Here is a 20,096-nt window from a genome sequence, read left to right on the forward strand (position 1 = left end):
GCGCCCCCGGGGGCTCACCGCCGCCGTTCTTGTAGCACAGGTAGGGGAAGCGCCACACGTTGGCCAGGTCCACGGCGAAGCCGATCACCGACAACAGGAAGTCGATCTTCTTTCCCCACGTCTCCCGGGGCGGCTCGTCGCTCGCGCGGGACGCCAGGAGGCACTGGACACCATTGCGCTCCTTCACCACCACCGACTCGGCCGCTTTGCGCGCCTGCAGGGGCTGCTCGGGGGCCGGGTCTGCGCCGCTGCCCTCCGGCTGCACCTGCGGATTCATCCGCGCCAGGAGCATGGGCGCAGCTGGCGGGACGCACGGCCGCGGGGCTGAGAGCGCGCCGAGGCTCTGCTTGGATGAAGGGAGAGGATGCTGTCACGGGGCTGGGCCGCCCGGGGCGCGCCTCCCGCTACCTCCCGGGAACGCCGGGGACACCTCGGTCAGTGCGCGCCGAGCAGACGCGGGATTCCAGAAACGAGCGCGCGTCTGTTGGGACAATTTGGAAACAGAGGTAGTGGCGCGCGGGACTGTAAGGGAACTTAGAGGCGGAGACCGCTCCTGCCCGCCCAGTAGGGCCGGCTTGGGACCTGGCCGCCCTTCGCTCATTCGGCCGCTCCCTCTCGGTCCCAAACGAGGTCTGGACACGCCACGGCAGAGGTTTCCCAGGGCGGTGACCAGCCCGACGCGCTAGCTACCCTGTCCCCTCAGCTCGGGTCTGCGCCACCGCCAACAGCCCGGGAACCTCCCCGGACACGGACACCTCTGCGCGTCAAACTCGCCGGCGCTCTAGCTCTGCGCGCCCCAGCCTGGGTCTCCCGGTCCATCCAGCCGGCCCCTCGAGCGGGGCGCACTCACGTGTCCGGCAGCAACGCGATCCCGGAGGCCGCGCGCCCTGACCGCTCAGGACCCGCCTCGCTGGGCTGCGGGGCGCGGGCCGGGGCCAGGTTCCGCGGCGTGGCGCTCGGGCGCAGCCGGAGGAGCGCTGGAGGCGCGGGCGGCCGAGGGGCGCGGGCTGGCGGGCCGGCTGGTTCTGGCCCGCCGAGGGGCCGCGCTGGTAATGTAGCCTGCGCCCCAGGTAACGCGCCGATTGCATTAACCCGGGGCCGGGTCCGCGCTGTCTGGAGCCTGTTAGCACTAATGAAGAGTGACAGCGCGACCGGGGACGGGCAGGGGCGGGGGCGTGGCGCGGGCTCCGGAGGTGGCGGGATCCCCGCCGCCCGCTCGCGTCGACTCTCGGCCCGGGGCGCGTTCCCTTTCCAGCACGCACGGAGGCACCAGACTCAGCTCGTGGGGCGCCAGGCTCTGACTTCCTACCACGGGACCCCCAGAACTAGGGGCTGAGTCGCTTCTGAGAGGGGGCCAAGGCAAGACTGGAGAGAGCAAATGACCCGGTTCAGTGCCAGCTCTGCCATCCGTCGCAGGCCTCTTAAACTACCCTGCTAGGATTCCCCCATGGAAAAAACGACAAAAGGGGAACTTCAGTGCCTGGGGTGGCAAAGCGACGCGGGCAGGCCGTTGGGTGGGCTTTGTTGGGCTGGCTTGAGCTGAAAGGGCACAGCAGGGCAGGCTAGCAAGGCATTGGAGGTCGCGAGCCCTGGGGTGTGAGGCTGAGAACTATTACTCACTCATCTGTCCACTCATTTAGTCTCCCCTTCACGCGTCTGTTCTTACATGTGCCTGCTATGTTCCAGGCACTGTTCTAGGCTCTGGGGATGCATGAGTGAACTTACTCAAAAATCCCTGACATGATGGAGTTTACATTCTGTCACGTGGAGACTGAGGGGAACAGGAAACATAATAAATAAATACATTAGCTGGTATGTGAGAAGGTGGTCTGTGCTGTGGGGGAAAAGCAGTGTGTGGTAAAGAGAGGGTGGGATTCCTGTTTGGTTGGGGAATTTGAGAAGGCAGCATTTAAACAAGTAAGACCTGGTATTCATTCATTCATTCATTCATTCACTCACTTATTTATCTATTGGTTAATTTATTCATTTGTCAAATGGATGCTGATTACCTGCTGTATACCTGATCGGTGCTGGCTAGCGGGGCGGTGGAGAAGATAGTCCCTGCCCTCAAAGAACTAACAGTTCATTGTGTAAAGGGTCAATCACAACCCAGTGTGGTCAGGATTGGTAGTGACCGCAGGGCTATGGAAATTTCGTGGAGCCGAGTCATCAAGCGAGGGGTGGGGTGGTGATCCAAGAAAGCTTCCCAGAGGTGACAACACTTCAGTAGGATGGACGGGAATTTGGATAAGACCAGGCTTGCTGATCTTTAAACATTTAAAGCTCAAACCTACCACAGGACCTTTACACTTGCTGCTTCCTCTGCCTGATCTCAAATACACCCCCACTGTCTATCACATCACCCTAATTTATTCCCTTCATGACATCACTGTCCAAATTTATGTTTGCTTGTTTATTATATGTCTCCTCTTGAGGGGCATATGAGCTCCATGAAGGCAGGGACTTAGACTGTCCTACATCCCACTGTATTTCTCGCACCTCAAACGTACTAGGGCATTGATTAGCATGTAAAATGAATGAATGAATGGGGCTGCAGGGGAGTTTGTGGTGCTTAGAGCATTTTTCACTGGAGGGACCAGGATGGCAAATGTCCTCTATGAAGGAGGCAGAGAGGAGAGGAAGGGAAAACCAGTGGGGTGATGGGTCTGTCCTGGCCTTCTGGGGGCTGATGATTGGAGGTAGAGGATCAGGGGAAGGAAGGAGCAAAGGTTTCAGGAGAGCCTGGAACCACAGGTTCCCATCCATCAAGGGCGGTAATCTCCCTTGACTCAGGGATTATCTTGACAAGCCTGTGAGCAAAGTAGGAATAGAATCATATTTTGTTTTTTAGGCCTGAGGATTCAAGGGACCTGTCTGAGGTCCCACAGGTTGGAAGTGACAAAGCTGAGATAAGAACCCAGGCATCTTGGCTCCCTTCCCTTCCACCAGTTTACAGATGGAAACACTCAGAATCTCTTCAGCGGTCATGTTCCCCTCCACTCTTCTATGCCCTGCCCCATCCAGCTGGTCCTGAAACCCCACCTCTAAGCGCCTGGTGAAGCCCCAGCATGCCCACTGCGGCCGCATCCCCTCCAGAGACCCCTGTCCCCTTTCGCAGCCTCCCCGTGGGCCACTCACCCGGTATCTTTCCAGCCGCATGACACTCACCAGCTTCCGGATCTCTTTCTAACTCTCCAGTCTGATCACCTCACTCTTCTGCCCAAAGCTCCCCTGAGAGGTGGCAACATGCCAATGTGATTTAATTAACCCTGGATTTGAGGTCATTTTATTTTCTTCTTTGTATTTCTCTTTATCTGCCAACTTTGTGACAATGAGCGTCTGATACTTAAGCAATCAGAAAAAGATAACCCACAATTTCTCAAAATCCTCCCGTCTTTCCAAGATAATATCTAAACACCTTCAGCAATTGAGACAAGATTCTGCCTGTCCATTTAACCGCATCTCTGGCTATTTTAATTTTTTCCTCATTCTTCCTACAAATGCATTACCACCTCCAAAATACGATTTGTTCTCTAGCAACATGGGAGATACTCAGCGACTAATAGTTCCCTGGGCACTTTGTGCCTTTTTACACCTCTGGATTTTTTAACATGCTGTTTTCATCTTCCTCCTGTCTACCTGGAGAACTCCTATTCATCCTTCAAAACATCAGATGTCACCTCCCCAGGAAAGCCTTCCCTGATAGCCAACTCCCACAACAGAGTCAACTCCTTTATAAGGCTTTGTATATCTGTCTAATACAATGATCTGTGTGACTTCCCACCAGCATAGGACAGTGCCCACATACTCTGTTGCATAGCTTGTGCTCCAGAAATGTGTACAAAAGAGCGCTAGAGGCAATCTCAGTTGTTGATTGGGTTTGATTTGTTTGGTTGAAGTGATTTAGGTTGGATTCTTCCAAAGCCAAACCTGAAACAAAGAATTGAATTTAAGTAGTTTATTTAGGAGGTGGCCCCTGGTGAACGAGTGGGGAGGTTTGGCAGGAAAGGGAAGGAAACCAGCAGAGGGGACATTAGGAGCAGTTCCAGCTGCGGGCAGTTTGTGTGCAGTCCTGCTTGGGACCTCTGGTTGTGCGATTCCTAGGCAAGGAAACCTGAGTATTTAACCCAATCCCAGGTTGCCTACCTGCCAGCATTTCCAGCCCGCGTGGTCTGTGGCTGAGCACACCCCTGTCACCAGAAAAAAGCTTCTAGCAGAGGGGCTGGCAGTAGAAAGCTGATGGGCCAGGTCTGCATTGGCAGGAACAGTGAATGACAATGCCGAGGGCTGTGAGCAAAACACTGGGAGTGTTTGCTACAGGAATGGAGGAGGCATCCCCCCCCATGACACACACATACACACCATCCGAGGGCCAATCGGCAAGTCCCAAGAGTTCCACCTTGTGGTTTCCGAGACTTCTGGGGGATAGCAGTGAGGACACCAGGCTGCGGCTGGGCTGAGGGGAAGGCGTCTCTCTCCATCTCTGGTCCAGATTCCCTGTCCACAGCTCCAAGAACCATGGGGCCATGTGGCTTCTCTCTGTGCCCTGTGTCCTGGCCCCTCCAAGTGGCCTGAGGGCAAGGGGGCGGGCAGGCGGCTTGAGCATTATCAGAGCTAATGTGATCTCCGAGGAGGCGTCACTTCCACTTACCATGGCACGTGGTGACACAGGCCATGGGCACAAGGCGACGGCTGGTGCTCTCAGTCAGCCCTAGCCCTGTCCCCGCAGGCACCAAGACCCTGCTGACACACAAAGGCTGGACTGGGAGACATTTGGAGTCTGAGGGGCCGTGTCCTGGAAGTGTCCTGAGGATGGGCTCCGAGCCTGCACCCCCATTGCACTGATGGGGGAGCTAAGGCCAGAGGGGAGGAGAGGTTTGCTTGTACATGTGATTCCCTCTTTTTTTCTTCTTTCTTTCTCTTTTTTTTTTCCTCTTTTTGTTTGTTTCTGGATCAGGAGGCAATCTGCCTATATGTCTTTGCAGCTGCCCTGCCCTGGGGTCAGTGGTCATTGTTATAAATTATACCGCATTTACAAACAGCATACAAGTCTCAAAAACACCCATAAGCTGAAACGAGTCCCCCGAGGCCACCTCCCACTAAAGCTCCCAGGGGCTCTCAAGGCTTCCCTTAGACCCTCCTGAGCTCCTGCCCCAATGGGCCGCCATCAGTAAGGGCCACAGGCGTGGCTGGGCTCCTGTGGCGCTTACCCTTTCCGTGGCATCAGCCACAGGAGGCCCTCGGGCTTTGTTCTGAACGAGGTGGGAGCCGCTGGAGAGAGATGGGCAGGACTGAACGCGTTACCAAAGGTCAGGCGCTGGCCTTAAAGGGCTTCGGTCTGTCACTGACATTCACATTCACATCCTCTGCCAGGATCCGGCTACAGACCGGACATGTCTTCGTGGGTCACAAAAGGTGCCTGGGCCCTTCCCATCCCAAGCCGATTTCCTAACACCCCCTGACCCGCTCACACCCGCTGCTCCTCGCCACCCCATTCCGGGTGATGGCCCCCGTCCGGCTCCTTAGGGTAACAACCCTGGAGTCAGCCTTGTCCCCTCCGTGGGATGGGGAGCCAGGCAGGGCCAAAGGCATGGGGACAGGAGACAGGAGAGGCAGCCAGGGCAGAAAGCGCAGGGCTGGTAGTCAGCGCCCCGCGACCTCACTCCTCTCTGCTGCTTTTGGGCTTTGGGGCGAGGGCCACGTCTGTCAGGAAGGTGGGGATGGACCATAGGAGGAAGGAGGACAGATGGAAGGTGTGTCAGCAGAGGCTCTAGGAAAGGGAGGAGACAGGAGGGCTTCCAGGCAAAGGGACTGGAAGCCAAGGAGGACCTTCTCCCTCTTTCGTGTTAGCCCCCAAATACATCCTTTGGCCTTAGGGAGTCTTGTGAGTTATGGTGACAGGGGCTCACACCTGGTTCCCGTCCCTCTCCAGGAAAGGGGAGGGTTGTGGTCGGCTGACCCTCTGGATGGTTGTCGGGCTCAGGAGTCAGGCTGGGATATCCGAGCAGGACTGGGCCTCAGAAAGCTCCGTGCCCCGTGCACTCGGTTAGGAGCCCAGGCACCCCTTAGACGATCGGGTGAAACGTCGACTCTCCCAGAACATGCACGCACACCCAGCATTTTTCAACTCAGTCACAACCACACAGAAGAAAAACTATATAAAACATGTATGAACCATTTTAATACTATTAATGGTATGGACACACAAGAACCCCTTCTCCGGAATAAGAATAGAGCGTTTCCAGTCCCCCATGAGACCCGTGTGCCCCTCCCTCCGCATATCCCTTCACCCCTCTCCCCACTGCAAGGTAACCACTATGGGGAATCTGGCAAATATTCATTCCTTTTCTTTTCTTTACAGTATTAGCACCTATGAGCATATTCCTAACAATACATTGTTTAGTTTTGTCCTTTGACCTTTATATAAAAGGAATCACACTATTGACATTGTCCTGTGACTTGTGACTGAATGTGACACTTGAGGCTCATCCATGACGATGGAGTTAGCTGTGGTTCATGTTTCCTTGTACAATGGGGTGTTTCTGGACTCTTCACTCTGCTCCATCGGTCTGTTTATCTGTTCCAGAGCAATATCACATTATCTTAATTGGCATTGCTTTCTAGGTACAAACCTTTTGTTTTGAGACCTGGGATCTAAGGTACAGCAGGGTGACTACAGTTAACAATACTGTATTGTACATTCGAAAGTTGCTACGAGAGTAGATCTGAAGTGTTCTCACCACACACACAAAAGGTAACTACGTGAGGTGATAGATGGGTTAATTAACTCAATGATGGTAATCATATCACAATGTATATGTATATCAAATCACCACGCTGTACACTTCAAATATATACAATTTTATCAGTCAGCCATACCTCGATAAAGCTGGAACACAAGCAAACATTGCTTCCTAATAAGTTTTCCTGTCGGATAGGGCAAGATGCTGTAGCTCTTTCTCTTTGGAAATGTCTTGGCAGTGTTCTTCCTTACAGTTTCAGAGTCAGCCTGCTGAGTTCCGTGAAGAAGCCCTGTGGACGTTTGGACTCTCAACTGTGATTGCTTTGAATCTATAGGTCAATTTGAGGAGAATTGATATTTTTACAATAGTCTTTCTTCCTCCTATCCAAGAACACAGTACATATCTCCATGTGTTTGTCTTCTTAAATGTACACAGCATTTTAAATATAGTTTTAGGGGGCTTGCAGATTGTTGCATGAAATCCATCTCACAATCTCTTAAATCCCGCTAGTCTCTGAGCGCTCTTTTCTTTTTTAAGAAACGCCTCCCGATGGCTTGGCCAGTAATAAATATGGACTCACGTGATTCTTGCAGCTACCTTCCGACTCCCTCCCCACTTATCTCACTGGCCCTCTGACACCTATTCCTGAGAAACTGACCAAGTTCAGCTTTTCCTGCAGCCTGGAGAAGAAGAATGGGGTAGGGGCTAAAAGCATGGACTTAGGAGCCTCTGCCTGAATTAATCCCAGTTCCACCACTTACTAGCTGTGAAATCATGGCCAAGGTGTCCTACTCAGCTTTCTCATCTGTAAAATGGGTAGGATGGTGATAACAGTAGCTACTTCATAGACTCATTAAGAGGATTAAATGAATGAACACGTGTAAAGCACTTAGGACAGTGCCTGGTATAGCATATGTGTTACTTCTTCCTGTGGTTTCAAAAAGTTTAATTTCTCTATGCTTGTGGGAGGCAGGATCTTCTCCAGAATTTTCAATTAGGTTTATCTGACTTCAAATTCCAAGACTGGGATGAAATGGCAAATATTGGTATAATAATTATGAGTATGGCCTATGGAGTTAAAAAAATAGAAGTGTGTTCAAGGCCTGACTTCACTATTTACCTGCCAGGTGACCTTTGACTTCTGAGCCTCAGTTTTCCACTTGTAAAATGGGGATAATATACTAGTCAAGATAATCAGTGGGAATGACTTTGGTAACCCAATAGGAAGGGACCCGTTTATCAAGGCTTTGTGATGACAGTTGCAGTCATGTCCTTGAAGGTCACTGCTTCTTCCTAGAGACCCTTTGCCTCTGGCCTTCCCCAGCTCACGTCATTCTAGCACATCGTTAAAGTGCAGATTCCTGGGCCCCGCCCCAGAAGTGTGGATTCAGCGGATGTGCAGTGAGAACGAGAAATCTGCATATTTGCAGCGTGTCTAATTCCTGTTTAAATAAAACAATCCCAGTATCAGTGACTTAACATTTTGTAACCGCAGTCTCAGGTTGAGAGTGGCCATAGCGATTTGCACTTGCTTTGCCCACCCTCAGTGCCTTCCTTCCCAGGCCAGTACCCCGTTCCTCTGATCTGACCACACTTAGCAAAACACGCAGGCACGTCCTGCCGAGCTGTCCTTGCCCTGGGCGGCGTGAACGGGCGCCCTCTAGGGCCCGGAAGGGAGAAAAGCGGCCTTGTGCTCACAGTCCAGGGGACAGTCCTGCGCCATGGGTGAGGAGATGGAGATGGGAACTGCACCCTCATCAGAAGGACCAGCATGAGTCTTCAGGACAGGCTCGTCCACAGGGAGGCCAAAGGCTGGAAGACGCTGCCCTCCCCACCCCGGCCTAAACTGGACCTCGCTCCCAGGAACCCGAATCTAGTAAGCTGCTTCCACATGGTGGCACAAGCAGTAGGCCACACTGGGGGCCACACACAGAGAATGCCTGCCTGAGGCATGTCCTGCTCCTGTACCCTGGCCCCCAAGATGAAAAGCTGAGTGTCTTAGGGCAGGGCCAGGGAACTAGGGAGCAGGGTTCAAGGTAGTGAGTTTCTGCCCTCTGTATGTTAAACACCATCACCCTCCCCTTCTCATTTCTTAGAAGACCCCGACCCGTTGGCCTCCCTAAAGTGATGAGACGGCACAGTGGCACTCGACTTTCATACTAACTGCTTGAGGCTTCAAATCCTAGCTCTGTCACTTACCAGCTGTGTCATCTTGGGCTGATATGTGCCTCAGTTTTGTTTTCTGTACGATGGGCTCATCATAGGCTCTGTCTCCTGGAGTAGTTGTAAGGCTTAAGTGTGTCACAACCGAGGAGAGCTTCAGCAGTGTTTGTCCACACTGAATACACCATAGATATTTGCTATATACTTGGCAGTCTTTCCATTCATTGAGCATTTATTGGTTCCAGGAACTAGGCTAAGTATTATGCCACACGGTGCCCACTATTTTTATCTCCATTTTACAGATGAAGAATTAATGCTGAAAGTGATTAAATGTCTTGCCCAGGGTCACATGGTTAAGATGTAACAGCGGGCAGGCCTTGAACCCAGACCTAGGCTGCTCCAGGGCACACACTCTTAACCACTGCTCTACCCCAGTGACTGGTGGCTCCCTGTTTGGTTCCCACCCTCTCAGCCTCCCCACCTCCCCACTTTGTTCTCTAGCTCCCCATTCTCAGCAGGGCACCTCGCTCTTTGGAGTTGGGATCCTGGAGGTCGCGGCTGATGCATTTCTGAACCTCAGCATTGCCTACTTCTTGCCAGGGTCTCTGGCCCTTTCTCCCCGGAGCTGGAGTTCTTCCCCTCCCAGGCTCACTTCCTCCCAACCTGCCCACAAGGCTTTCCAAATTATGCTAATAATTGCTAATGATTTTGCTAATAATAATCCCTCCCTTTTTATCTCCCTGTCACCCACCCTACTCCTAATAAGACCTCTCCCCACCCCCCAAACCACCTAGAAGCCAGAAGGACCAGAGCTTAGAGAGACCTCTCCACCCTTTCCTGAGGTGGGGCAGCAGGCAGCACAGCAGGTCACTGAGATGGCCGGTCACTTAAGGCCAGACAGGCCCTGCTTTAAATGGCCTTGAGTCACAAAGGGAGAAGGTATGGTCCCGTTTCCATGTCCTTTTAACCCTGATTAGTGAAGGAGCCAGTCTCAGTCTGGTCTAACTTGTCTGGAGTGCCCCTCTCTCGTTTACTGATCCCCATTTCGACAGTGGGAAGCTGGGCTGAGGGGCAGAGTCTTCAGCCCATGGTCCAAGCCCATTTGAATAACAGCATTTTCTTTTCGTTGCATTTATTTTTATACTTACTATCTATGTATGGCCTGTGCTATCGGTTTCCAACTTATGATAGTGACATAAAGGTTTTTTCATTATTATTACTTTTAACTTTATGATTTAAAAATTATGAAATATTTCAGAGTTACATAAAAATATAGGCAATCATATAACAAACAACTATAGCTGGCTTAAGACACAAAAACATTAGGAATATGGTTGATGTCCCTGTTTCTCTCTCCTCAGTTACAATCCTCTCCCTTCCACCTCCCCTGGCCAGACACCATTCTTACGCAGTGCCAATTGTTCCCAAACATATGTATATATGTTTCCATCAGATATGTGTGTGTGTGTGTGTGTTCTTAAAATTATCTTGCATGTGTGTGTCTATGAGGCTCAACACACACAGAGAAGTGCACTAATCATAAGGGTGCTTTTGACCTAATAAGTACACCCGTGTAATCACCGCCAAGGCCATTGAAAAATGACCAGCACCCCAGAAGTCCCCCTCGTGTCCCCTCCCAGTCACAACATTTTCCTTCTTCCCCAGAGAAAAACGCTGTCTTGATCTGTCTGGCATAGGCTCGGTTTGCCTGTCTAAGCAATCGAAAATATTTTGTGCATAGTTAACGTTTACACAAATGGTACCATTCTGCATGGATCTTTCCACAAATGTTCTTGAGATTTTTCCATGTTGATACTTGAGCTTCCTCTTTAAAACAAATGTATTTAAGTAAGAAGAGCCTGTTGATTTAAAGGAAATGTAAGTGTGTACTAAGACAAGCAGACTTTAGGAAACAGTTGATCTGACTCCACTGCCTTCCCTGGTTACAGGTGTGAAAGCTGAGGCCAAAGAAAATAAGAGCCGTACCCCAGGTAACTCTGCACATTGGTGGCACAATTGGGACCAGAACCCCGGCCCCAAATGCCTAAGGCCAGAGATATTTTCCACCAGGTCATGTTGGCAAGAAAAGGCCCCTCCACCCCTCCTCACAGCAACAGATGTCAACTGGATTTCCTAGCCAGGGTAAGTCCTTAACTGCAGAAAGTAAACTGTCCTTGCTGAGTTGATTGTTTTAGAATTAAGCCTGGAACTGGGGTGGTGTGCTGTTGGGGGCACAAGACAGCTGTCCAGCCTTCAAAGTTATGACAAGTCTTCCACTTGGCAGCCCACCTCGGTGACCTATATTTTAATATGTGCTATTAGATTATTGCTAATGAGACATCTTAGGGATAAAAGAATTATGCTCACTGCCCAGGCTGTGGTAAAAGTACAATTGAATTAAGGCCTGAAATCGTTTAGGACTCTGCTAGACAACCTGTCCCCCAGGCTGGGCCTGAATGGAGATATTAGGCTTTGGAAATTACACAGAAAAAAATAAGTATAATTGATCTAAGGTAACTTCACTCGTCTAAATTAAATAATGTGATTGTTCCAGGCAGAAAGGATCGGGAAGAGGAGCCGGACGGAAAAGGCTCACTATCTGCAAACAAAGTTATAAGTAAAAGCCCTGGGGAACTGACTTTTCCCTGGCGAGCCGAGCACCCCCGCCCCCACGGCTCTGAGGCCACTTGAACGTTAGCAGGAAATGGCTCTCATCTGGGCGCCACAGAGCCTGAGGTTTGGCAGGGTCCCCCTGTCACCATTCTCATTGTGCCCTACGGGATCCCAGAGCCCATGTTGGCCCCTCAGCCCCCAGTGAGGGAGCCCCCGAGCCAGGCTGTCCAGGGCCTCTGCTCTTGCTTAGCCGAGCTCTCCCTGCGGGTGGCCGGCCAGCGGCTCGCAGGGCCTGTGTCCACGCCAGGAGCCTGCCCTCGGGAACACCAAAGGCCAGAGCGGTCCCACTTCCCCGGAACCGGCCTCCGCCCCCTCCCGCGCCACCATTTAGCATCGCACAGTTGTGTGCCAAGTGCCAACCTCAGGCTGGTTCTTGAGCCGATATGCTGCAGGGAAATCAAGGGCTGAAGGGGACAATGCTAGTCCTGGTGCTGTTCATAAAATGGCAGGGACTGCCGTCCAGAGCCTCCCGGGCTGGGCAGGGCCTGCACCCACAAACCTGCCAGGGAGGAGACGTCTCACCTCCTCCATCTACAAATCACCGTCTCACCTCCTCCATCACACCGCTCCCTTCCCCCACCCCTAGCTCCTGTCTGTCCTACCCTCTGTGACAGTGCTGGCTGCGTGGAAGATGAGACTTGGGGGTTCTCCAACCCTCCCAACATGCCCCCCAATATTGCTGCTTCTGATGCCTTAAATTCCATAGTTAACCCTTTTGTGTTAACTGTTACCCTGTTTAGGCTAAAAACCAACTAGAATATGCATGTACAAGAGATTTCACTCCCCCATCCGTTCTGTTTCTCTTTCCTTCCTTCCTTCCTTCCTTCCTCCCCACAAGTATTTCCTGAGCAACTATTAGGTGTCAGGAACAGTTCTGTGAGCCAGGACTACAGCAGTAAATAAGACAGATGAAGTCCCTACTTAAACTCAAGCAGGGGGAAAGTCTAGGAACACACAAGCATATGCATAAGATATCAATCGATGTTGACACGTGCTTAAAGACACTACCAGAGGTGGGTTAACTTACAAAGCCCTAAAGGGCCCTTGGCTGGAAGCCCCCTCTCGGGCATCCGGAGGTGAAGGACCAGCAGGTGGGCAGGACTCGGCCCTGCAGACAGCAGGGAGGGGTGACTCTGGCGGAGGGAGGGATGTTTGTGGGACGGGAAGTGAAGAGATGGGCTGTGGCCTGATTTTCTGGCCACGCCGAGGAGGATGGTGCTTACTCTCCACACAGTGAGACAGCCTTTGACCAAAGTGGTATTTCAAGGGTCTGCCCCCCGCTGAGTGCAGAGTGGGGGGCAGGGGGTGGAGCAGGACCTGGTCAGGAGGTTCTAGAGTCACCGGGAGTGACTAGGGGGCCACGAGGAAGAAGGGTGGAGACTTTCCTCTGAGGCAGGAGCAGGATTGGCCCAAGAGTGAAGGCTGGTTGTGATGATAGCCCTGAAAGAGCAGTCTGGGGACACTTTCTGATTCTGAAAAATACAAAGAAATGCTTACTGAGCAGGTGGACGTGCTCTCTCTGGTTCTTTAGCTATGACTGCCCTGGCTCAGAAAACTGCCTGACTTGCGCAGTCCTGCTGGGACACCATCTCCGGGCCTCTCTCCATCTCTCAAAGTCAGACAAATGGGACCAACTGCAAAGGCTGCCGGCCCAGAACCGCCCACGAGGGGCCTGCTCTCCGGATGGGTTTGTGAACAGGGCAGGACACAGATGCTGATTGTTCTTAAGGACATCCCCAAACCTCACCCTGTCAACAAAAAGGTGGCTTTTGGTATGTAGGACGGGAGAAATCTCGGTGCCTCAAAAGCCAGTTACGGAGTTAAAGAGGCTCTGGTACCAATGCCCTGAGAAGGTGTATTTAAAGCCGAAGCTCTGACTTCAGCAGTGAGCGCTTTCCCGTCAGCCCGGGGGAGAGAATGAATGGCTCCTGCACACCTCAGACTCCCTGTTGCACTCACACAGGATCTGCTGCTGGGGCCTCAGCTCTCCCTTCTGTGTAACAGGCGAACTGATTCCCAGGGTCCACTTCTGCTCTGAGACTCTGTCCTTACTCAGAGGGAGGGATGAGTGGTGGACTTGTGGGCGCTGGAACTGGGACTGCAGGAGACCGCTTTGAGCACATGCTGAGCCCTCTGCCGGTCTAATTGTGTCCTGGGCTTGGGGCTGCCATTGGCCAGGCAGGGATCAAACGAGAGGGGTGGGTCGGGGCAGGATGGCCTGGCTGCCACAGAGGACTCACATATCAGAGCATAATTACATTTTCCCGACCTCTTGTCGTTTCGGTCACCTGCGGTCTTTGCAAGGCCTTCATTACTTTCCAATTGTCTGGTGGGTTTTGTTTTGGTTTTGTTTTTTTCCATTTTTCTCCTTTCCTCTTACCTTCAGACTTTGAAATTAACTCAGTGACTCAGCCATTTGGCTTCTTATTAATGCCAGGCTCCTGTGTCCCATCTGCCCTTTCTCCTTCCTGTTTCTCAGAAGCTGGGCTTGAACTTGAACCCTTCCAGGGAGCCACAAATGAAGTCACTGTCAAGGGCTCCCGGCTCCCCTCACCTCTGAAGTACCAGGCTCCTGGGTTCCCTTCCACTCTTCATAGTTACTGTGCTGAGAGCTCCGAGTCCCATTTCTAAAGGGGAAAGAGAATTCTGAAGTTTCTGTATATTATCTAATAAAAAGCCCCCCACAAAAGCAAGATCCCCAGTAAAGCAGGTCAATGGAACATCATGAGCTGTGGCTAATAAGGTAAATCACAAAGTTTCTAGCACACAGGAGAGTCCTGAGTCCATCCAAAGCAGCCCGTCTCGCTGTCCTGTCGTCCCCAAACAGCAGCCATTCAGTGTGCACCTGAATGCCTCCCTTGACGGAGTGCCTACTTTCCCCAAAGGCAACCGACTCCACTGGCAGGCCTCTCTGATGGCTAGGAAGTCCCTTTTTTTAGGTCAGGCCATCTCCCTCCACCTTGCACCTGCTGGCCCTGGGTTTAGCCCTTGGATCCACACAAAAGAAGTTGATTTGTTCCCTCTACAAAACAACCTTGACATATGTGAGGACAGGAATGACAAGACCCGCTTCCACCCCGTCACTTTCTCTGCTCTGGGCCAAGCAGCCAGCTCCAGCGCCCGAAGAGACTGATTCCAAACCAGAACTCCTGGAGTTGCGTCTGCAATTGAGCAGCTGCCAGGGATTCAAAGTGAATTGCTTAAGGGGCCACAGAGACACATTTCTTTTCCTTCCTCAGCCACTGATTTTCTCAGGTTTCCTCGATCCGGTTTGTGTCAATCGCATCCTGGTGAAAAGCAAACATTTGCTTGGCTTTGCCACCCCCGAGAGACCTGCCTGTTCCCTTGCACCAGGGACAGGCCATAACCATTCGTGATTACTCAGGAAGGTGCCCGAGAGTCACTGAAGTGGTGGTGGCCTCGCACAGCCCGAAGTCAGGGTGGCCGCTGGAAGGAGCTGCCCGCTACAGGGAGTCACCAACCAGCACCCTGTGGGCCAACTCCAGGCCCCCATGTTTTATCGGACCCACCCACTGCTTTACAGATCAGGGAACGAAAACCCGAGTCTCGGGCTCCTGCAGCATCTGAGCTCTCTCTGGCCACTCTGAGGTTTGGAGAGGGCAGAGCTCTCCAGTTGACTCCAGACTCCTTCCTTCCCTTCGGGGGTTACTCACCTTTCTGCTGACATCTGTGATGTTGGGGAGTTTGCGACCCCTGCCCTTGGCACCTCTGCGTCCTCGGCACCAGCATGATCCCGGTGGTGACGGTGAGCTCTGGGGAAGCCTGATCGCTTTGCCTCTGCACGAGCACCTAGGGCCTTCCAGGCGCACCCGCCTCCCTGGCCACCTCCGGCCTGCGCCCGCCCGCCTACCTGTGCGTCTGCCAGGTGTTTCCTGACCAGGCCATCGCCTCTGGCCCTCCCGCCAGCGGGTGCCATGCCCTCTGCTGGAGGCACCCTCCCCACCCCCACCCCGTCCCATTGTCTGCTAAACAAACACGCACCCTGCCATCAGCTTTGATTGGTGGCCCGTTTTCTGAAGGCAGCATGCCCCGCAGACCTTCTCTCCCTGGGCACCCTCAGCATCCTGCAAAAGTGGGTTTGCTTTTGCATTTTCCCCGCCTGGCAAGCAAGGCAAGCACAGCCCTGCGCTCGGCGGAACCTGCCGTCTACTTAGAGACTTCAGATTGCACGGGTGAAAAAGAAATACAATCTGGTAAAGTCACTGTTATTGTGACGCCTTAAAGGACTTGGGAGTTTTAATGTGTGTTCACATTCACGACGTCCTTTCCGATCATCTGAATGTAAACCAGAGAGCACCTGACAAGAAGTGAGACTGGCTGGGTGACCAGAGATTTTGCTGTGACATCCCTTGGGGAAGGAGACTGCGGATGTCTCGGGGGGGGGGGGGGGGCGGGCTGGGATTTGGAGACTGTGAAGCCAGACCCGGGCTGACCCAGCCCGGCACACCGATTCTTGAAAAGCCTGGCCCCAGTGGCCCAGCACACTTCGCAAATTGTCTCAGGAGCCTGGCCCAGGATCTGCAGCCTCCACACTTTGGGATCCAGAGTGACCAGGGAAACATAGGCACCCCCAGGGTGCTCAGATCAAACCCCGTGGGTACTGGGCAATAGGCGATGTGTCCACTTTTACAAGTGAGACCTGAGCCAGGGACTGGAGACAAACTCAAATCTGTGACCGGTTTCTCTGTGCTACCAGAGGAGAAAGGTTCGTCACCCACGTGTGGCCTCCGCCACCGGGGGCCAGCAGCAGTTTCTATGAGCCGAGGCTGCGGCTGTGGGCTCTTCCCCTTGGGCCAGACGTACTCTTTGCTCTAAGAAGGAGCGCTTGGCCATTCTGAACCTCACAGCCGAAAAGCAAGACCCCACCCATTGTTCCCGGGGTGAACCAGTGAAGAAACCCAAACAGGGATGCTCAAGGCTGAGAGATGACACGAATGGGAGTCTCTTCATAATTCCCCGCCCTTATGGACTGTTTTCCCCCTAAATATGGAAAAACAGAAGTTGTTGTCTCTTTTGCTTTTGGGTGTTTGCTCATGACAGACCACAAGATCGGAAGGGTTCCCACCCAGCAGCCCCTTTCCCAAAACTCACATCAGGGACAAACAGACCCCTCCTCTGTCCCCCATGCCGAAGGAGGGGCTACAGAGGGAAGTGAATTCAGCTTGGGCAGCGCTCCCGGCCTTACCTGCGATGGAAGAGGCAGGTCTAGGGAAGTGTGGGGACTCGTGGCATTGTCTTGCCCAGGCTGTGAGGGGTAATGAAGGATGCACTCCTGGGAGGTGCCTGCTCCAGTCATCACCCTGGGAGAGGGAAGGTGGTGGCTTTCACCTGGGCAGGAGAGTGCTCCTCCTCTCTCCCCAGGCCCCCGAGGGCAGTGGGAGGGTTGCAGGGCCTCCCCTCTGAGCGACAGTGCGGTGGCTGCCAGCACCTGTGCCCAGAGAGGTGGTCAGTAAGGGCAGAAGGAGCTCTAGGTGCCAGTTTTGAGTTCTTGGTTTTCTGCCATCTAATTCCCTCCCAAGGCCTCGAGGCCTCGGAGCCCTGTTACTAAGCACGGCCTAGGGCGTGAGCCGTGCTCGGAGGAACGTGCTCTGAGGACAGGGAATCATGGTCTCTACTGCTGGGCAAAGGGGCCGAGAGGCAGGGCAGCAGGGCCGGGGAATGAAGCTGGGGCAGTGGCCCAGCGGGAGAGGTGACAGGTGACCAGCGGGACAGGTTTGTTGGAGGTGGGACCATGTCTTGGGATTTATCAGAAAGATTGTGCCCTCAAGCCTCACAACAGACGTGGATTTGTAATAGTTTCAGAAGATAAAGCCTTACACTGCTATCATAGTTTGTTTGCTTGCCTGTGATGAGGATTTGGACACAGGTGGTTTTATTGGGAAGGTGACACCAGGGAGCAGGAGTGAAGGAACAGGACGAGTGACCCGGGGAGGAGGAAAGGCCACGGTAAGGGGTGTTATCAGGGTTGTGCTCAATTCTGCCAGTTCCCCTGAGAGGCTCCTTGTACCGGGTGCCTCCCAGCACTGTCCCCTGACCGAGGGAGGCAGGACATTTGTCCAGCAGCCCCCATCCCTGATTAGTTGGGGGCTACCTCGAAGTGCATCGACTTCCCTGTGTTTTCAGGCTGCACACAGGCCAGGAGGCCAGGCCCAGAGCAGAATGATATGCTGTCCCCTCTCGAGGCGGTGCCGCCTGCAACAGGTGAGTCGGAGCCCAGAGAGCTCCTGGGGTGGCTGAGGCTGAAGCCAGAGGGGGCTGAGTGGCCCTGATGCCAGCTCCAAAGGTGTGTCTATAGTTGGGCATAATATATAGGAGGGCAGCCTGTGAAAGGCCAGTCCTTTCTCACATTCTCTCTCTCTCTCTCTCTCTCTCTCTCTCACACACACACACAACTTTGGTGTGAACTGACTCGGAAAATCTCAGTGACAGTGTGTAGATAAAGCAATATCCCCCTTTTACAGATGAGGACACTGAATCCCAGGGAGGGCAAGAGATGTGACAGTAAGTCAGTGGATGAACACAGGGACTAGAACCTAAGTTTTCTGACCCTGGCATTCTTTTCTCTGCATTACAGACCTCCTTGGAGGAAGGTGAGCTGAGGCGAAAATGGAGGGCTGGAGGGGGAAGTCTTGAGCTCTAGGCTGGGCGCCTTCTGGATTCTTCTCGGTGCTGCAACCCTCTGCAGCCTCTCTGCAATGTGCAGAAGTCCTCCCTGCACCACCTCTGCAGCCTCTCTGCAAAGTGAAGTCCTCCCGGTACCACACCCTTCCCCCTAAATGTGCACAGGAGCCCTGGCCCCATGCCTGGCTATCAAGCTCTCCAGGAATAAACAAGGCTTTTCCTTCCATCCCCAGTACATTCAACCTCCCCTCTGTGCTGACCCCACCCTGGGGAGCCATGCGTCATTGCTGTCATTGCACTGGGGCTGGGTGACCTCCGCAGGAACAAATCCATAAACGCACAGACAATGGCTGAGGAAATGTGGGCTTCTGGTGTGGCTCAAGGGCTGCCACGTGAGATCAGAGCAAAGGGGGTCTCTGTTCAAGGTCATATCATCACTTCTATCCTTATGCGAGTCCTGAGTCTCTCCCATCTCGTCCCGTTGTTCTCTCTCCAAAGGCCCTGTGTGGTGGAGCAATCAGCGTTCTATCCATTGCTGATGGGAATGTAAATTGGTACAGGGACTTTAGGGAAAACATTTTGCAGTTTCTTATAAAACTAAACCCAAAGCTACTCGATGACTCCTAGCAATTCAACTCCTAGGTATTTGCTCAAGAGAAGTGAAAACACATGACAAATGCCTCACATGGCAAAGGGGAATTGAGATTGCAGATGGAACTAAAGTTGTTGATCAACTGACCTCAAAGTAAATAGGTTATCCTTTAAGATGGAAAAGGAAGGCAGAAAAGGTCAGAATGATGTGATATGAAAAAAATTCTGTCTTTTGCTAGCTTTGATGTGGCTTAAGGAGCCATTCTCTCTGGTGGAGTTAAGGGGTCATGAACCGTAGAATGTTCACAGCCTCTAGAAGCTGCATAAGGCAAGGAAACAGATTCTCCTCTAAAGCCTCTAGAAGAAACAAATGCAGCCACCTTGCTGACACCTTGATTTTCACCCAGTGAGACCCAGTGACTTCCAGCATAAAATAACACCTTTGAATTGTTTAAGCTGCTATGTATGTGGTAATTTGTCATAGATGCAACAGGAAACAGAAATAGTATGAATTTAATTACACAAAAATATTTTTCCAATATTAAACCATCCTTGCATTCCTGGAATAAATCCACTTGATCATGAATTTTTTAATGCATTGTTGGATTAGAATACATAATTAAATCTATATTTATAAATGAAGCAGAGTAATTACTGACCATTCTCATATTGCCTTTATTTATTTAATTTTGGTATCAAGGTTATTTTTCTGTTAGGTATGTATAATATTAGGATTATCTGTTTCTTGAATGATTAAAATTTATCTGTAACTCCATCTGGGGGTTATTTAGGGAGGTTGAATGTAAACTACTAATTAAATTTTTATAATGATTATAGAGCTATTCAGGATTTCTTTTTCTTCTTAAATTAGATTTATTAGATTTTTCTTTAAAATATTCATTTGGTCTAAGTTTTCAAATATATTTACAGAATGTATGTCATAGTTTTATGATTTTAAAATTTTCTCAACATATAATTGTGTGCACTTTTAGAGTCCTAAAATTGTTTTTCTCTTAACTTTCCTAGAGGTTGCAAAACTACTGTACAATATCACAACCAGGATGACAACACTGATACAGTCGGATCCAGAGTAATCCATCGCCTCAGGATTGCTCATTTTGCTTTAATTAGCTAGCCCCACCTCTCTTCTATTCTCATGTACCCCCGTAACCTCTGACAACCACTAATCTTTTCTCCATGGCTATAATCTGTCATTTTAATAATGTCATATAACCACGTTAAGCCTGGAAATGTGAAACCATCACCTGGAAACCTGGGGAACAT

At 51.8% G+C, this 20,096-nt stretch overlaps 1 protein-coding gene across 1 annotated transcript in view; it reads right to left on the minus strand.

The window, feature by feature from the left end:
• Window positions 1–1,141, minus strand: part of SLC6A2 (solute carrier family 6 member 2) — a 39,223-nt gene extending 38,082 nt beyond the window's left edge. The window contains exons 1-2 of the mRNA XM_081118263.1: window positions 851–1,141; window positions 19–343 (exon numbers count right to left, since the gene is read on the minus strand). Coding sequence (XP_080974389.1) covers window positions 19–292 — 274 coding nt within the window. The 5' untranslated portion in view covers window positions 293–343; window positions 851–1,141. The remainder of the gene's footprint in view (window positions 1–18; window positions 344–850) is intronic.
• Window positions 1,142–20,096: the final 18,955 nt, after the last annotated feature.

This window comes from Miniopterus schreibersii (genome assembly GCF_964146895.1).
Source record: "Miniopterus schreibersii genome assembly, chromosome: 18".
Classification (NCBI taxonomy): domain Eukaryota; kingdom Metazoa; phylum Chordata; class Mammalia; order Chiroptera; family Miniopteridae; genus Miniopterus; species Miniopterus schreibersii.